We start from the raw sequence: 19701 nt of genomic DNA, 5'->3' as shown, positions 1-19701 counted from the left end.
GACCATGCGCACAAATGATTGTTTAAAAAAACCTCATGTATTTGAATGATTCTGTGACTATGCATTTTGGCCTCCATGTTCTCTGCCCTCCTCATCAAATTCTTCCCTTCACTGCTTTATTTAAAACTATATCCCACCTTTGTTTTCACTTTACTGTCCCTCAGGAGAAACAAGAGTAGCCAAGTGCCACCTCAACTTTGATCTTGTTCATATTCCCCCCTGCTGACCCCCAGCCCAATATATCCTTCCCTATGTCAGAGGGACATAATACACCTAGAATCTTCCTAATCCTCTGAAGAAGGAAGTCAACCCAGGGTCAGGTAGACTCAATAATTTACTTTAACAGATTTGGTGGTAAATCAAAAGCAAGGAAATCTGCCAAGAGTTGGAGAATATTTTTTTTTTCAAAGAGGTCCATTATAATACACCTTGAAGGGTCTGGAATCAGTTGGCCTATGTCTATAATTACTACTGCTATCTCCAGTAGTGCTAATAAGCTGCTGTAAAGTAATGAGCACCATCTTCCTCTTCAGCAATCCCTCGCAGTTGAGGATGATTGTCTTCCATCAGTCCAACTATGGCTAATGAGGCCAATTCAGAATCCACAGACTCTGCTGCAATTTGGGCACATGTTTCCATGTGGGATGGGTAGCTCTGGATTCTTGATTCAGTCTGTGACATACAGTTTCTGCCACTCCTGCTTTTCCATCTCTTGTCGTCATCATAAGGTTTTAAAGTACTGAAAATCTTGCAGCAGACGCATCCTCCACTTGGGGCAGTCCTGGGCAGATGAGTCTCATGACTTAATGTCAATATTGCATTTTTTCAAGTTGGCCTCGAAAACATCCTCGAAATACTTTCTCTGCCCTCCTCTTGAGCATACACCTTGACTGAGATGGGAGAATAGAACTTACTTCTGGAGTCTGAAGTTGGACATCCAGATGACGTGGCTGGCCCAGTGAAGTTGATGTTGGATGATCAGCGCCTGGATGCTCATGGTGTTTGCTTGCGAGAGGATGTTAATGTTGGTGTATCTGCCTTCCCAATGAATTCCAAGGATCTTTTGCAGGCAGCTCAACAACTTGAGCTGTCCCCTCTCAGCTCTGTACAGTAAGGTGGGGATCACAGCTACTTGTTAAACCATGAGCTTGTTTTCAGATCCAATATCACAATCTTCAAACACCCGTTTCCTCCAGCATCTGAAGGCTGCACTTGCACATCTGAGGTGATACTGGATTTCTTCATTCATGTCAGCCTTCTACAAGAGATGGCCTCTGAAGTATGGGAAATACTCAACGTTCTCCAGAGTCTCATCATGAATCTGAATTACTTGAGCCGAGGACTGCGCATTAAGAGCTGGTTGATGAGGTACCTTAGTCTTCTGAATGTTAAGCATCAGTCCATTTTCTTTTATGCCTTGGTAAACACATAGATAATTGCCTGAAGGTCTGCTTCTGAGTAAACACACACTACAGTATCAGCAGCATACTGGAGCTCAATGATTTAGGTCTGGGTGGTCTTGATTTTGGCTTGGCATCATCTGAGATTAAACAGTGTACCATCCATTCAACAGTTTACTTCCATTCCAACTGGAAGCTTGTTGGTGGTCAGATACAGCATCACAGTAAGGAATATTGAGAAAAGTGTTGAAGCGATGACACAGACTTGCTTATCTCCAGTCTTAACTTCAAATGGATCTGTGATAGATCCATTATTGTGAACTATTACTCACATACCATCATGAAGCAGGCAAAAAATGCTGATGTGCACCATGATCAGTGACTGTATGGTAAGCTGGTATCATCACAATACAAATCCTGTGCTTAAGGAAATGTATTTGGTACCAAGAGATATTTATCAATGACAGTATTTAGTGAATATGATAAACGTATCTATTGTAAAAATGCACATGCTCAAATCTTAAAAAACTTTCTGCTCTCCTCCCCAAAGAAGATTTTCACAGATTTTTGATGAATGAAAATAAACATGTCATTTTAGAACAAAATAGGCATAGACTGACCTTACAGTGAACCTCAAAAAGCCACATAGTCTAAGGATCCAGAGAGCATGTATGAAATCTTACTTTGTTTTCAGAAATCTGTTTGACAAGTGGCTCTTTAGGGGCCTGTAGAAGCATGTGCAGACGGATCTCAGATTGTCCCATGAGATGCTCCATTTCCTGCCTCTGCTCATCCCACTGCAGGCTGTCAGAGAGCATGTGTTTTAGCTGCTGCTGCCGTACCTCCACACCATGCTGAGTATTGTCCCACTGGTTCTTGACTTTCTCCACTGCAGAGAACAATGCAGAAAGTTATAACAAGTTAGCACCTACTGATCAGGACTTCTGTATTGATTACTTCCCCCAAGAAATCCAGCAAATCATCCAGTCATGGAGAACAATTGTGAACAGACCTTCAAAAGTTTTTTTTTTCAAAATGTATGTCTATCAAAGCAGTTCATCATACTTTAATTACAAAGACGTACAAAAGATAAAGCTTTAACAATTTGGGGTTAAGGTGATGTCTAGTACATTTTCTAGTACAGCTAATATGAGCAAACTGTCCTCATGTGGAAGCTGCTTAATGCCTTGCGAAAGCAATTTTATTGATACAGCTTGTACTGCTTCTTCCTCCAAGAGCAATAAGCCTACTGACACAACCACAGCTATGCCAGTATAGCTCCATTTATACTACCACTTCTGCCAACATAGAAATATTGCCCCTTTCCCCATATCACCCCCTCCCTGACACCATTATGTCCGCAAATAATTCCTCCTGTAGCCCTATCTTAAGTAATTTTTTAAAAATCCAATTATTTATTACAATTCATTTCATTCAAATGTCACCTGCTCACAAGCTTTCATGAAAATTTAAGTTTGTGGAAAGTCTGATGAAGTAGGATGGAAAACACAGGAAATTTCTGCAATACCTTTATGAAAAAAATGCATGACCTGGTTTCTCTCATTTACTCATATTATGACCTACTAGGAATGAAAGGATTAATTCCTTCTCTGTAGCAGGAAAATGAGGATGGTCATGTGGATGTGCCTAATATGAAGGACTTTTAGAAACTGCAAGAGGGGAATGGAGTTACCTTGGAGACACTCTGAAAGAAACCAAACATTAAATTGTAATAACTACCAGCCAAGTGAGGCAGCACATGTCTCCAGAGCTTGAGACAAAGAACAAAGGTGTCAGGAAACAGAAAGTAAAAACTCTGCTGTCAGGTGCACAAAAAGACAGAGGTAATACTATCAGCGTAGACATGCAGGTCAGCTTTGGTTTTCAATTAAAAACCAAGCACTACAAAGTACTAAACTCTAGCAGTCTAGTAACAGCTGCCTTATTTTAAAAGGTTATTGCTAGCTTGCAGCAACATGAGTTGGTTGCATAGTTCCCACTGGGGTAAAGTCTCCACCAGGACTTAAAATTCTTTTGGCATCACTGAAAGAGACAAAACTAAAGTGGGGGAGATCATCAAAAGGAGACTGGATGCACACCTTGCTGGGGGTATTTGGCCCCAGCAGTCTTTCCTGCCCAGAGCAGGGGGACTGGACCTGATGATCTCACAAGGTCCCTTCCAGCCCTAAACTCCTGTGAATCCTTCCTATAAAAGCCATACTCGGGATGTGCACATGACAGTGATTTATAATAGAACAAATGTAATCGCTAAAATTGATGAAAGTAGCCATGCTTTCAAGTATCAGAGGGAAGTGGCAGGGTTGAAGGTGTTCCACACCTTAGACTAGCCGAGTCACAGGAATCCTTGTTTCTAAAAAAAAGTAGGCCTAGGAGCTGGTGCTACAAGTACATTTCCATTTGGTGAAAGACACGCTCTTCCTGCAGATCTGTGACAAGCCATTTCATAACGGGTATTAAAGATAACAAAATATAAGATTATAGGAAAGAAGGGCCGGAGGGGACGTCACTAGGTCATCTAATCTTGCCCCTTTCAGGCAGGATCATCCCTGACTAAACCACCCCAGCCAAGTGTCTATCCAACCTGCTCTTTAAAACTTCCAACAGTAAAGATTCCATATTTTCTCTAGATAGTCTGTTCCAATGCTTGACCACCCTCTTAATCAGAAAGTTCCTCTTACTAATCACCAACCTAAATCTCCCCTGGCACAGCTCAAGGCCACTGCATCTAGCCTTGTCCCTGGCCAAGCCTATCTCCATCCTCTTTATAATCTCCTTTCAGGTGTTTAAAGATAGTTATCAAATTCCCCCTCGGTCTTCTCTTCTCCAGACTAAATAACTAGTTATTGGTTCTTTTAGCCTTTCCTCATAAAATAAGTCAGCCTTTCATAAGTGCAATTACTAAATTACCTGTTATTCAAGACTTTTACTAATGAGAAACCCATCTCTCCAGGAAAAATTCCTATCCTGCTGTACTTATTCACCCAAATCCAGCACGTAAAAATAAGTTACGTATTTATTACTAGACAGTGGAATAAATAATGCCTAGATTAATCAGAGACATATTGCACCACTGATTTTTAATTAGAATTTTTCAATTAAATTACCAAAAAAAAAAATGTATTCCTGATGGTGAGATGGGCCCAAGTTATCTGTCTGCATGAGACATGCTTTATTATTTTTTAAATAAAAGGTCTTCCAAACAGCTTAGGGCTGTTTGTGAATTCTAAATGATATGGTAATTCTATTGTGTCCCCTGCCACTTTCCTCTGATACTCAAAAGCACAGCTACTTTCATCGATTTTAGCGATTACATTTGTTCTATTATAAATCACTGTCATGTGCACATCCCGAGTATGGCTTTTATAGGAAGGATTCTCACTTAAGATAATACTACCTCATGGACACAAGACAGTTTAAGGAAAGAAACATTACACTTGTTCCTTTTCCAATTCTAATACTATTTATCTTAGATACCTGTAAGACTACTACAAGCTCAGCATCTGAGCACCCTGTAACCTTTAATGTCTTTATCCTTACAAAACTCATGTCTTCATTCTGATCTGTGGAAAATGAAATAACTTAAGTACAACAAAAATAGTAAACAGTAGTACTCAATGTGCTTGGTTCTCATTTGTCTCTCTATCAACTCCAGTGAAGTTTAGTCTGGTTTATAAAGACAGTAGGTTTAGAATAAGACATTAAAAGCAGAAAATGGGGGGAAAAAGGAAACGGTGTAAGCTAACAACACTTAAACAAACAGTTTAAAGAGTGTTTGCACCTCTACGTGAGGATCTCTTTGCAGGTATAAAGCCCCTACCCATTCACGGTTCACAGTTCTCTCACTGAAGTGAGAGTCATCAACTTCAACCCAAATGGAGCTTCAGGATGATTTCTGGACTGATTTGGGTTGTGCTGGGATGAACACAGAGCTCAAGTAACACCCCCCCCAAAAAAATGTTATATTGGATAAATGTTAGGTTCAAATGAGACCAGCAGTTGCAGGAACAGATTAGTAATTTTAGCAAAAACAGCAAGAGTGAAAATGGTTCAACATTCAGTGCTGATTAATGAACAGCAGAGGGGAACCTTGAAAGTGTTCAGGTCTACTGCACAGTTGGAAGGGGAAAAAAATCTACCTACAGTAACTGTTTGTTTAAAGCAAACTACCATCTCTGATGTTTCTCTGACATTTTGTTATTATGCAGAAGAAGTATCTTCACATAGCAGGGAAAGCTGTCAATAACCCTAGGCTAATACTTAAGACAAACACAGCTTGAAAGAAATTCTACCAAGAAGAAAATTTTGGGTGCTTAGAAAACTCAAAATGGGCTCTCCAAGTTACCTTTAGAAAGGGGTACCAGAAGAAAGGTAGGGGAAAGTTTCTTCCTGTACTTCCATGACCCTGGGACTCGGAGACCAGGCCTCATCTTCTAACTAACTCAAAGCTGGTCTCTAAAAGGTCCCTCAATTCACAGAAGGACATAAAATAGCTGTGTTTGTTTCTTCAATAGCAGAAGTTTTAAAAGCCCTTCATCTCTCCAGGACACAATCAACACAGGAGCTGCCAAGGGCCTTCATAGAGTATACTTCAGTCATGATAGACTCTCCAGGGACCACGGCAAGTCCTTTAAAAATACCACATGGAAACAGAGCTGGAGGTAGACGAGAACTAACCTGTAAACCGAAGAGTTAGGCAGCACAGAGCTTTCCTGAAATCTACAAGTTTCCCTAGCTCAATTTTCCTCTAGCTTCCAATCTCTGGAATATCCTTTTTTAAATCTTAGTAATATACAGAATTTAGGAGTTCCCTGCTGAAGCCTGTCAAATCGTTAGAAACAAAAACCCTAAACTTTTTTTCCTTTTCCAAAAGAGAAATGCAATAATTAAGCTGAAAGTTAAATTTGGAAGTGCACAGCAGTAACTTAATAGGGTAAAAACATCAGTCAGTGGTCTTTTCAAATGTCTTTCTAAAGTTAACTTTTATTGGACCACCTGCATACTTGGGACAAACAAAGGCAAACTTTTAGGGATCCCAGTAACCTTCCCTAGATAAACTGTTTTGTTTACCTATGGAGTTTTACATAAGCTTTTGTTCCAGCTCAGCTATTCTCTGTTTCTCTCCCAGAGGCCGGAGGATACCCAAGAGCTTGCCTGAGTCTATCCCAACCATACACTTGGTCTAATAGAAGATATTACCCACAAAAACTCTTGCTTCTCTCATATCTCCTGGACCATCCAAGTAACAACATCACCTCAACACTTTCTAAACATGTCGCCTAAGCTCATATAACTTTTTTTTTTTCTTTTTTTCTTTTTTTTTTTTTTTTTTTATAAAGGGATCAGCAAATAGCATCCCCAAAATAAGTTTAAACTATGTTTGTTTGTGTCATTAAACAGAAAATACAGTAAGGATTTTGCAAGCAGTTCTTAAAAATGTCATAGGACATTCTATACTGACCTAGCCCAAAATACACATCCTGTACTTCAGAAATGGTCAGACCATTTGTCGGGAGGGGGTGTGGAGAGGAGGGGAGAGGTAGGGGATGGAGTTGGTTTCTAATTACATTGGAAAACTGAAATTCACTTGACTAAGTTTTCTTTGTGCCGCACTTCAGGGTGGATATGGAGAAGCTTGAGAGAATCGAAAGGAGGGCCACATGCATGATTAGAGCCCTAGAGACCTGGTCATATGAGGAGAGACTGAAATACTTGAGACTGTTGAGCCTGGAGAACAGAAGGCTCAGAGGGGATTTGGTGGCAGCCTATAAGTACATTAGGGCTTGGGGGAGCATCTATTTACTAAGGCCCCCCAGGGGAGGACAAGAAATAATGGGCACAAATTGATTGAGGATCACTTCAAGCTAGACATAAGGAAAAACTTCTTTGCAAGTCAAGTGCCAAGGGTTTGGAACAGGCTCCCCCAGAGGTGGTACAGGCATCCACCCTAGCGATCTTCAAAAAATGTCTTGATGCCCATCTTGCTGGGGTCATCTGATTCCAGAAGGTCTTTCCTGTTCAGTGCAGGGGGGCCGGACCCAATGATCTGCAAGGTCCCTTCCAGACCCTAACAACTATGAAACTATAAGCTTGCTGCAACTGGGCTCAATAATCATAGTTTTCCAGGAAAAAGACAGTTTGATTTTCTGCAAATCGAAAAAAAATATTATATATGCAAAAAACAAAAAAAGGAAAACTTACATTTTTCTGTGATTGCTGTCCTAACATCTGAACTAGAAGTCTTATTTTTCAAATTCTGAGCCAAAGTAAAAACAGAATCAAGCTGTGGGTGGCGCTGCTCTAAGTCCTCCTTTGTTATCTGTTTAAAATCAAGTATAAGTTGTAATTTTGTTATTATTTATTTTATTAAAAATGCAAAGGTTAACATTTTCTGAATTATGTGCAGTTAAAAACTAATATTTGTGCATAGGTAGATTGCTGTTTCCATGACTATTTTAGAGCTGCAATACTTGCAGGGACGCAGTATCATAAAGCCACTTAACAAAAACTCAACATGAATATTCTGAATAGTTGTGAATAGTTGTTACTGCAGATTCAGAAAACCAAACGAATCTGTGTGAACTACATATTAATGGGAATTGCAGTACAATAATTTCCATTTCCAATATTCTCTTTCCTACATTATTTTCTTATTAGAAAGCTTAATGAGACCATTACTAAGTTCTGAACATTACTAAAGGGGGAAGAAAATCAACCAATTAGATGCAATCAGCAGTGTCTTGTATTCAAAATGTGAATATTGCATAACTACATGAAAGTATTATCTAATTACTATAACCATATGTTATGACTGTTATGAAGTAAAAAGAAATCTGAGCTTCTCCAAAGCCTGTGAACATGCAATTCTTCTTCCATTGGACCAAAATCTGGTAGATAATGTCAGAATACAGTTCCTTGTCTAGACAACAGCTTTAGACCACATCATAACTCATGTCAAATGACTCCCAATTATAGCAAATAAATGGATTGTAAATGCTACTATAAATGCTCACAAATGTCTGTTCCCAGTTACGGTGAAGCAACTAGTAGACTATTATCAGAAACAAACTTTACGATAGTCTACATTGTGATAGCTGATGTTAGTGATTACAGTAATTACTCATGTTATTTGGAAATCAATTAACCCAAGTTACAAACAAAAGCTACAGCTTAGAAATTTACAGTATAATCCACATGTACCCAACTTTAAACTGATTAGAAATGGATATCACATCTTCCAGTATAAGCTATACACACAAAAAAGGATGATTTCTAACAATCCCACAGAGATACATTTTATATACAAGAGTTACTCTTCATATCATTGGATGCAGACCTCAAAATTGCATATACCCAAGTCTGTATAGAGATGTAAAACTAGGGCAGGGGTCGGGAATATTTTTAGGCGAAGTGCCAAAAACACCCACAACCTCAACTTGTAAAATGTTGGTATGCTGGGGTGGACAGTGGAAGGAGCTGCAAGAAGCCTGATCTTTGTTGTGGCAGCGCAACTCCAGCCCCTTCACATGCCATGCTCTCTCATGCATGCTGGGGTAGCCTACCTTTGGCCTAGGGCTTAACAAAGGTGGGGATGATAGGTGGAAGGAGGACCACAACAACTTTAAAATTACACATAAGTCGACATAAAGCAGATTCTCATTTCTCAAAAAGCAGGTTTTTTTAATTGTGTGCTGCCTTCTGTAAGAGACAATGATTCTCCTTTTGTTTTCTCCCACAGAATGTAAGGGTTTAAAAGAGAAAGAACAAGACAAAAATGATGGGTTGCTGCGCGCTTTCAAAATCACTAGCCATCCCAGTGACACATACTTTCATACGAGCAACAGTCCGATTGATCTCTTCAGCATTTCCCACGGTGACTATGTTTGACTTGAGCATCTGGTCAATCAATACCAACCAGTCAGCCAGTTCGGTTGTAGTTTTATCCAGGTCAGCAGGGGTAGAGAGTTCCAAAGCCTGCTGAGTTTGAACACGAATTTCTGAGATAGATGATACGAGCACCACCTTTTGGACATCTGAAACAATAAGGAAAGTCAGCATTTTAGTAATATATTTTCATTTAATATTAAAAACATTCAAATCCAAAAAGGGACCTTAATGATGCAGTAACATGGCATATGCTGCAATGTTTGTAAATTAATGACAATATCATTGTATCGTGGAAAAGTAAGTCTGGAAAGGACCTCTGAAAGTCACCAAGCAGAACCCCCTGCCTGAGGCAGGATCATCCCTATCCAAACCATCCCAGACAAATCCTGGCCTGACCTATTACTAAAACTACCATCAGCCTTGCCACACAACTACAAGACAAAGCACCCTATCTTGCTACAAGTAAAGCAGGGAGACAACAGCAGCCAGCATCCTGTTGATGCAAGGGTTGTTAACATATGTTCAAGAGATCCAAGGAAGAGGGCCATGCCCCCTGCTACAGAGAAAAGCAAAAGCCCCACAATCCTTACCAATCCAACCACTGGGTAGAATTCCTTCCTGAGCCTAAAAAGGACTATTGTTCTCACCCTGAGTGGAGGAGTTGAGCTGAAACATCAATAATGTTTAAGACAATTTGACAGCTACATCATAAATCCCCAGAGAAAACAAAATACACATCATTATTTAATTTTGTACCAGTAAAGAGTCAAGCAATGTTCACATTCACTACAAAATAAACACGGGCTTCCAAAGAAGGAAACGTTGTGAAAATGAAACATGAATCATGATTTCTAGACGTATCATAACTTGCAGAAGTTAAAAAAATTCAAGTCCAAAGGAGCAGGGACACAGCTTCCTCAGCCCATTTGCTCTGACTGGAAGCTGTTTGGGGCAAGAACTGTCCTTTTCATTCAGTGTCTGCATGGTTTCTAGTACAGCAGGGCCTTAGTCCATGATGGGCTGTGCCAGATACAACCACAATATTAATAGCAGGCAGGCAATATTGCACCCTAAGGAGCAATAAAGAAAACCTGTATCTAAGTGTTTCCCTCTCTCAGAATAAGCTTGTGCATTCTCAACAACATGAAAGCAACACCAAGCACAATGATGTAAAACTCTTCATATTATAATATGCACTTCATCTAAATTAATAAAAAGAAAGTGTGGATGGGAAATAGGATTAAACTGAAATGAACCAGACATGACTCAGCAGTAGATTTCCCATTCAGCACTCACCAGAAGGCTTTGTTTGTGTTACAAGACAAGGCTGCTGAACATATGCCTCTAGTTCTCTTACTCGGTCAGGTACCTCTTTGAACACCTACAGCACAGCAAGCAAGCAGAAAAAAAGGTAAGGAAACCTACTTTTGTAATGGCTAGAAAGAAACACTTATAAATACAAAGAGAAGCTGATCACAAAATATAGAAAAATATTAACAGTGTGTTCACAGTGATAGAGTTCCTTACACAGAACATAAACCTAACATTTAATCATCATAATGAATGTTGCCCTGTACCCTCCCCCATATCCTTTTCTATATACATCTTATTTAAGTCTTTTTATTATTCAGACAGACTTTAAGACAGGAGACATACAATACTGTCCATTCTGTTCTATGTACCAAAGCAGAGAATCATTAAGCCACTAGTTCAGGCACTAGAAGAGGCAAATAATATGGTCCAAAATAGCAAGTTGGGAAACAGGGGATTTAAAATGTAGAAAACTGTTTCCCAGTAGTTACTGGGGACAAACAAATTTGATTAAACTCTGATTTTGAAAAGAGGGTGGTGGGGATGGATGAATGGAGCAAGTGAGAAATGGACATATTTTATTCACACCTTCATCCCCTGGCTGTGATGTCCCTCTTCCTCTTAGCTTAGACCTGAGGAAGGGCACTTGATGCCTGAATGGCTGTTCAACAGCTTTCCCAACTATACAGTTGGTCCGATAAAAGATATCACAAAAAATCCTTGCCCTTCATACACTTCCTGGAACATCAAACATACAACAATACCCCACAACCCCTCTTCTCCCATGTAAATACTTAGCTCCCCCTAACTCATCCAAAACTGTCCCAAACTACCAAAACTTAGACAAATTTTTAAAAATTTCATTTTGAAAATCTCAGTCTCTAACTGAAACTTTATAGCTTGTTCTAAGCAGTGTTAATCTAATCCTTTCAAAAAAAAAATCAGTCCAATCCAAAAGATACAAATGAAAAGAGAACTTAGTGAAACATTTTTTAGTCGGAAAACACAGAAGATAAGTTATTTTATTTAGTAAAGGATTAAACATTCTTTCAATGTGAATCTACAGCAGGGGTGGCAAAATGAAGTCCATGGGCCAGATACAACCTGTCCAGGGATTTTATCTGCCCCACAGTGGATCCTGTGGTCCAGGCACATGGGCAGAATGGGCCATTAGCATGCAGCTAGTTCTGCCACCCCCAGGCATGCAGATGGGCCGGGACTGTGCAGCGGCTGGACTCAGCTTGCCGGCAGGAGCAGCTCCTTCTGGCCGCCACTGCCATTGTTGCCATCGCTGCCCAGACACCCTGGACCGTCTGCCCTGCAGAGCAAGCAGGGTCTCACCAGCCTGGGAACCGCATGGGCACGGCGTGCTTGGCCAAGCAGATGGGATGGAGCTGTGGCTTCAGGCAGGAGGGGTGTGGCATCCAGGAGCAGGGTGGGTGAGTGGGGCCAGGATCATGGGGAAGTGAAAGCATGGGCTTGGAGCCTGGGCCAGAGCCATGATCCACTACCTGTATTTTCCTGCAAGAGGCGTCAGTTCCATATGTAGGGACAGGCCGGGAGCAGATGATGGCTCTGCCCCAGGCCCGGGCCCAAGCCTCAGGCATCAGCCCCATGCTGTCACCATCTCACAATCCTGGCCCTAGCTCCACCCACCCATCTCACTCCCAGATGCCAGCAGCTCCCTGCCAGCCTGCAGCCCCATTCCACACACCTGACCAAGTGTGCCTTGCCTGCAGGGGTCCCAGGCTGGTCTTCATGGAGACCCTGGAACTAGGGCCAGGTCAGAGATTGCCATGCAGGGCCAGGGCACAAGGAAGAGCCACTTAGGGAGTTTTGTTGAGCTGCTGCAGGCCAGTGGTTGGGAAGAAAGTAGGTTACTGGCCTAGCCTGCAACTGTTCACCAAAACTCCCTAAGTGGCCCTGTGGTGCAAATAATTATCCACCCCTTATCTATATCTTCTAAAACTTTCAAGAGTATGAGGGAGGACAGCCCTCTGTTTATATATATAGTCATGCATGCAGATGACGATTAACAAATGAACCAAGATGGCATACCTTGTTCCACTTGACATTGAGAGTCCTCAAACAGTCAGAAATTCTGTCCTTTTCCTGAGGAGCAATGCTTTTATCAGAAAGCAGCTCAGGTTCAGTTATGTTCAACAATTTCAGTTTCTCCCCTTGTGCTTCCATCTCTTCACTTACACCCTAAGGAAAACAGGAGAAAGCTTTTAGTCTGAAGATACTCACACACAGATACACAAACACAAAGATAACAAAAATTATTTTAACTTAAGCATTTGACATTTGGAAGGTTTGCAGAAAAAATAAACACAAACCAGCATATATACTAGAAATATAATAATGCCCTAAACTAGAGGTGCACTGTAATCAGACAGGCACCAATAAAAGGAAAATTAACATTATTGGCAATCGGCTTTTTTTGGCTAGTGTAACCGAAAATGTTACCGATAAATGCCACATGCCTGTGCAGAGCCAGAGCATGCACATAGCCAGGAATGCGGCCCAGCAGCATGGAGAGCAGCATCTGGCTGGTAAATCTGTAGGGACAGGGGAAGGAGCGAGGAGAAGAGAGAGAGGTTGGGGAGGCATATGGAGGCTCCTCACAATGAGGTGGGGGGGAAGTGGAGCATAGGCAAGTGCTGCCCAGCCAGGGCAGTGAATGCGACCCCACCAGCGCAGCCAAAGGCAGTTCATCCCAGGGGCACAGGGAAGGTGGGAGGAGTGGCTCCCCATCACTGCGTGCACCCACAGGAAAGGCATGTGCCCCCCAGATTTGTGTGCAGGGTGAAGGTGGGCTGCTTGCTGTAGGCTTGGGGCCAGGGGCTGCACCAGCCTCTTCCCAGTGGGGAGGCTCGGCTGGGGCTATGCTTGGATGGGTGGAGGCAGTATTGGCCAAGAAAATTCTTTATCAGTGCACCTCTACCCCAAACATGTTAAAACATTCAGAAATAGTTAAATACTTTATTTAATTAACAGAGTTTACTTTCCACCTATAGTAAAAACAAACACACTGGGTCAGACCAATGATCCACCTATCCTAGTATCCCATCTCCAAGAGTGACACAAGTGGATGCTAGAGGTAGAGCACTGAACAAGACAGATCTAGATTGATATATCTCCTACCCATTATCTTCCCTGGCATCCACCAGTATTGGTTTAGAGATACAAATATTAGAAGAACCAAAAGTGAAAGAGAGTAAGCAATTTTTTTATTTATTTTCTTTTTACTTGTATATGTTACTTATCAAAGAAATTAAGTCCTTGCCCTTGTTTACCTCTGGGTGTACTTAACATGCAAACTGCAATGAACTGATTACCTGCCTCTGCAGATCAGTCTTTTAAAACTAGAGGTAGATTTCAAACATTAAAAGAATTAAGACTGTCACGAAACAAACTTCACTCAGGCACAGAGGAGCTCCCACAGGGAACTTGCTACAAAACAGTTGCTCTGCTCCCCACCCACTTTTTTCTTTCATTTTAATATGGAGGGCTGCCCTTAAGGAATGGATATGAGAATAATATGGTACAAAACTTCCTGAGCTTATTATGATCCCTGAATCTACCCCTTGTCTATTATTACTTTTGTTAATGTAGACCCATCCAAACAAGTTATTCATCTGGATAGTCCTCACTTAGTTCAGAAGATTTATGCAAGGGATTAACTGTCTACAAGATCAGGGCCTTACGTTGCAGGACCTCAGGAGTAGGAATTATATCATTTGTCTTTAAATCACCCAGCAAAACTAAATAAATGAAAAAAAGTATACATTTATTTAATCATCTAGACTTTCGTGTCAATGGCCATTACCAGACTACCACTCCAGAGCACCTGAGTTTCTATAATAAGAATTAATAATAATTTCCCCATTCTCCCCAACTACCAGGGGGTCATAAGACAACTCATCAGAAAACAAAAGGGAGATCAGGACACAATAGTGTCATTGTATACAGGTACTTTACTTGACTAGTTCTTCAATTATTTTACCAGAAAAAAGTATTTTAGAGTGTACTAAAATGCTGGTACAGATTCTACATTTTTTCAGTAATCAAATACATTATGCTAATTGCAGTTTACCATATTTAAAACCTCAAATACTGCTCACTTTGATAAACAGAATCAACTATTTAAACAGTTTTACAAGCTTGTTACATTTCTTTTTTAATTAAATCAGCTTCGTCACCCTTTAAAAATGACTTTCCAGAATCCCTTCTGTTGCTATGATTCATCTCTCAAAGATCTTTTTTTATGGGGCATCTGAATAACAATAATGGTTACCTTTACTTTAGCCTTCAAATGACTTTTACAATGACAGTATTATTTTCCTAGCACCTTCCATCTTTTCAGCTATTTCCCACGTGAAGGTCTTGGGACAAACACACACACTTGTTGGGGGAAACATGCATAATTTCATCTATCTTGCCTTTAATTCTCGCAGGTTTTCCTCATGATTGAATGTAAGTCTGGTTTCCAGGGAATTTTCTACATTTTCCAACCAGCAGCTAAGCTCATCAAGTTTCCTTCTGTAATCGGCTAGCTGCTGACTCTCTCCTTTTAGCCTAAAGAAATGCAGGGTAAAAAACATACCTAGATAAGGAAATCAATAGACATTATCAAGCGAAGACAACTTGATTAAAAGCAAAAGAAAATACACATGTTTATTGAGAAAGAAGTATCCAGTAAATCTGATGATTCCAAAGCTTTCAAATTAAAATACTACAACTTGTGACCTTCTGCCACAACAAGGAACATATTGTGCCATTCCCATACTATTTCCAATAGGGAATATATATATATTTTTTTTTTTTATTTTTTTTTTACACCAGTGGCAGTCCTAAAGAAATTAGTTTTCCTGATCAAAGCCTTTTCTGAGCCATAAAAAGCAAATCACATTCAAGATCACAGTGTTATTTAAGTTTTATAAGAATCTATAAATTTTTATATGTAGCGCAAGAGTAAAAGAATACACTAACCAAAACATCTCAAGTCAAGTCTCAGCAGCAACTAAGGCCCAACTCCTATAAGCTACTACAGACAACTAACTGCCTGTGAAAATATAAGCCAAATGGAGGGAAAATGCTCCATATACACTCAAAGACTTAACAGGGCTTTGCAAACCAAAAATATTAAGAAAATTCTGTATGCATTACAGAAGGTTGAAAAGAAGAATTGTTTAGAACCCTCCCTCCCCCCCAAAAGAGCTGTCCATCATGGGGAGGGGGAAGGTGGCTAGTAATGACAGTGCATACTTTTTACATTTCTTTACAGTATATTTTTTATCTCTAACTGCACTTGGTCTTTGATCTTGAAGAAAATTTACCAAGGATTTCAAAAGTATTCCGATCTTGATAGGGCAACTATTTCAATAAAGATAAATGAACATATGTAAGGCTTCAGCTCTTACAAAATACATATTTTCCCCACTGTGTTCTTTTGTGGATGGTGGGTAGAGTTGGGTGGAAGGGTAAAGAGATATCCATGATAAACATTTCAGAAGATGTGTTCAAATTCATACAAACTAAAAAATAAGAATAATTGTACTTACAATTCAACTTCACCCAGAGAAACTAGCTGAGTTTAGCAGTGCTCCTTCCAAGTAATCTACCTTTTCAATGAAGGCATTTTAAACAGAAGAAAGTGTGGGAAGGCATTTTTGGTTTATTTGCATTAAGAGCAATCTAACTGAGCAGTAGACTGCTGATGCTTTTATGAGAAAGGATGTAGCAGTCTGAAAGGGGTCAAAATCAGGAAAATTCATGGGGTGCAATATGATGGTGTGCAATAGAATCTTACACCTTTTGTGGAGTTCTTCTAAATTCTCCATCATTTCTGTTCAAGCACCCAAATTTCTGATTAATTTATTACCTGCATTGTCTATCCATGACCTCAATAGTGATTACTTTCCACCGTTTATTTAACCCTGACAGTTTCTCTTGCAGGAAGCTACCATCAGTAGTAGACAGTTTCTGTATGATTTCTTCCCCAGTTCTGTTCAGTGCTGAAATGCTGGTCTGATGGCTGCTGATTCCCTCTTCAAGTTCCTGTCACAAATACAAATACAATGCAGAATTTTGTTAGTTATCAAAAGTGACTGTGATATGTGGCTTACAACACTGAGATGAGTCCTTGGTGCATATTATTTTAATATAAAGAGCATTTTAAACCAACTGCAATCAACTATGTTAAACTTTAGAAATGACTGCATGTCTGTTGTCGTATCTAGTTCAGTTTCCTAATGAATGTCATAAAAGAGGATAATGATGCAGAATAGGCTGTTGAAGACAACTGAAATATAAAAGATGTACACAGAGATGTTAGCTTTGAGAATCTGCAGTCATGTGTAGGTATGTTTTTTATTATAAAAATATTTAGCATTTTAAACACTGTCTATAGATTGTCTTTTTCACCTATTCTTCTCAGACTGTACATGTAACCTCATAGTACTTTGGCCTGGATAATTACAACATTGCTGCCATGATCTGCAGACATCACAGAAAATTCAGGAAACAGAAGAAAATCAGAAAGAGTCAGGCTCAAGCTTTCACAATATCCCTAACAACCAGAAAAGGCTTACATTGTTAACACAGACTGCTCTGTGCATCTAGACTAGAGGTGAAGATTATTTAAGGAAGAGAAAAGCAATACTCCACAAAAAAACTTCACACAGCTCTAAGAATAAGAATAAAATATAACCTTGGTGGATCATACTTTTCTCCTGTAACACATAGGTATTTAACATTTGGATAACCTCCTTACTAAGGAAAGGTGTTTCTTAAAAGACATGCATTAGCTTATCACTCATAAATATGAAATTAAGGTTTTTTGCTAAACACATAAAATAGCTCCTCCATCACCATGATCCATGAAGAAAAGTAGAAAATGTTGATATAGGCAAATCATAAAAAACAAAAGTTGTGGGTAGAAGGCAAGCACAAGAAAGAATGGATTCCTCCAGCACAGCGTTATATCTGTTCTACTTATTTTAAAAGAATAAGCAATTATAGACAACATATATTAATGTTCAGAACCCAGCTGAAGCTTCGCTTATAAAGAGCAGCCAAACAAAGAAGGCAGAATCAAAACTGAAACCCATCCAAACTAGAACTCACTATAGCTCCATATTATAATATATAAATTTATAACCTTTTCAAAACAAACAAACAAACAAACAAAACTTTCAACATTACAATGAGAAAGGCTATTTCTACTTAACATATTTTTTTCAGCGCAACTTCAGAGGATGACCGTAATTTCAAATATATGCATTGTACCTTATACATTTGTAGGCAAACATCAGAATTCAGTGGAAAACACTTTGCCAGCTTGCCAGTACTTTATATGAACTCTACATACCTGCTGATGCATCCCAGCTGTTTCCAAATCCAGGCTACCATCTGGTGTATGGGCATCAGCCAGCAACACTTCAGCTTCTGTTATCCACTGTGAGAGGTCATTTAGATCACAATGAAACTGTCTCCATTCTTCAACTGCCCTATCAAAACAGCTGTTTGGAAATAAGAAAGGGTTTCAAAGTTATCTAGACTGGTTTAGGGGGGAAATTAGGAAGCATCTCCCATTTATACTTAAGGATAGCTAAATCATAAAAACTTGCTTTATACAACAGAAAGGCTTGTTAACCACTCGTTACTAAGGAAAGATATTTCTTAAAAGTCATGTTTCAGTCTATTGCTCTTAAAAATTAAAGATTTAGAACAGAAAGGCTACTTAAGTAAGTCCTGTATATTTAAGAGTTCCTGGCATTGCACTGACAGTAAAAGCCAACTATACAAACTGGCATTGCTTTCTAACTGAAGAAAATAAGGGCAGGCTAACAAAACTTTGGTTTCCATTACTTTGAAAATAAAGATTGATTAGCTGCAACAAATTGGTCTGCAGACTTTTTTTTTAATAAAATAGTTCAGACCTCAGAGGGCGTGAAAAATGAAATATGATTAATTGCTCAACTTGCTTTTTTGCTCATAAACCATAGATTCCTGCTGCCAAAAGTCTTAATGAGTGAAGTTGATCTTGATCACATGGTACTCATGTTACCACTGAATTTCAACTCAAGTGAAAATGGTTCTGCATAAGCAGGTCCTAGAGAATGTATTACACAGTAATTGCCCATACTGACTTTTTGGGTTGGGTTTGGGGTTTTTTCTTGGTTCAGTTTTTTTGTTTTGTTTTGTTTTGTTTTTAAATCATTAACACTTTTGTAACACCAATTACTGGGGGGGAAATGCTGTTATTGTCACTGACATACAAAAGGTCAAGTATTGAGTAATAGACAGCATCATTTTTATACTAGTTAAATGGACAGTAGATATAATTCAAAACAAAAACAAAACAGAATAAAAACTGTGAACTAACTTGGAAATGAGAACACAATGGCATGTTTATAGCTATCTTAGATTTTTCTTTTGCTTAACATGGCTGTAACTTAACTACTTATTTCTCATCGTTACAGACAGACTTGCAGTTCCCCTGGTATAATCAGATACAATCAAGATCAAATCAAGTCTGAAACAGCTAGTGTCATGTCTCTTTTACTTTATTTATTTGCATTCAGAAATCAAAAGTTCATGCTATGACTTCCTGCAATGGAGTTACAGCTGATTTTTGCCACCACTCATGTATTTCCTGGCATGGAATATTTTTAAAAATGCTAACCCCAGTCACCTAACCCCATTTGTCTTGCTGCATAGAGCAGAGGGGCTGAAGCTGATGATCTGCGAGGTCCCTTCCAGCCCTTAACAATCTATGAATCTATTAAATGTTTGTTTAACTTAATGGTGACAGTAAGTAAAAGCAAATTAAATTTAAATAAAATCTTATTGATTATTACTGATTTACTTTAAAATTTACACATTCTTTGGACAACTCCCAAAATATTATAGCTTAGCTTGATGGGGAAAAAGAGCCAATCTAGGCTGTGGTTTAAAATCAGAACAATTCCTCCCAAATGGTATCTGCAGTTTGGAAATGCAAAAAACATTTTGAAAATAAGAAAAAGCTCATTTTCATCTTCTTCATCTAAACATACTTAAAACTAGATACAAGTAT

At 39.3% G+C, this 19701-nt stretch overlaps 1 protein-coding gene and 1 long non-coding RNA gene across 11 annotated transcripts in view; both read right to left on the bottom strand.

Moving 5' to 3' along the window:
- LOC132243586 (uncharacterized) overlaps positions 1–2077 on the bottom strand; it is an 11538-nt gene extending 9461 nt beyond the window's left edge. The window contains exon 1 of the long non-coding RNA XR_009455242.1: positions 1–2077. This exon is cut by the window's left edge and continues 5270 nt beyond it. This is a non-coding gene — a long non-coding RNA (uncharacterized LOC132243586).
- The window catches only part of UTRN (utrophin), a 631944-nt gene that overhangs the window by 323747 nt on the left and 288496 nt on the right, over positions 1–19701 (bottom strand). For all 10 annotated transcript variants that reach the window (XM_019488372.2, XM_014605522.3, XM_059713704.1 and 7 more), the window contains 8 exons: positions 17992–18142; positions 16504–16679; positions 15062–15197; positions 12675–12824; positions 10602–10686; positions 9246–9451; positions 7620–7737; positions 2084–2289 (listed from right to left, as the gene is read on the bottom strand). In XM_019488372.2, the coding sequence (XP_019343917.1) occupies positions 2084–2289; positions 7620–7737; positions 9246–9451; positions 10602–10686; positions 12675–12824; positions 15062–15197; positions 16504–16679; positions 17992–18142 (1228 nt within the window). The remainder of the gene's footprint in view (positions 1–2083; positions 2290–7619; positions 7738–9245; positions 9452–10601; positions 10687–12674; positions 12825–15061; positions 15198–16503; positions 16680–17991; positions 18143–19701) is intronic.

The sequence above is a fragment of the Alligator mississippiensis genome, chromosome 1, assembly GCF_030867095.1.
Source record: "Alligator mississippiensis isolate rAllMis1 chromosome 1, rAllMis1, whole genome shotgun sequence".
In the NCBI taxonomy this organism is placed as follows: domain Eukaryota; kingdom Metazoa; phylum Chordata; order Crocodylia; family Alligatoridae; genus Alligator; species Alligator mississippiensis.
The sequence above is the reverse complement of the archived record's forward strand: the minus strand, read 5'-3'. Positions and strand labels throughout refer to the sequence as shown.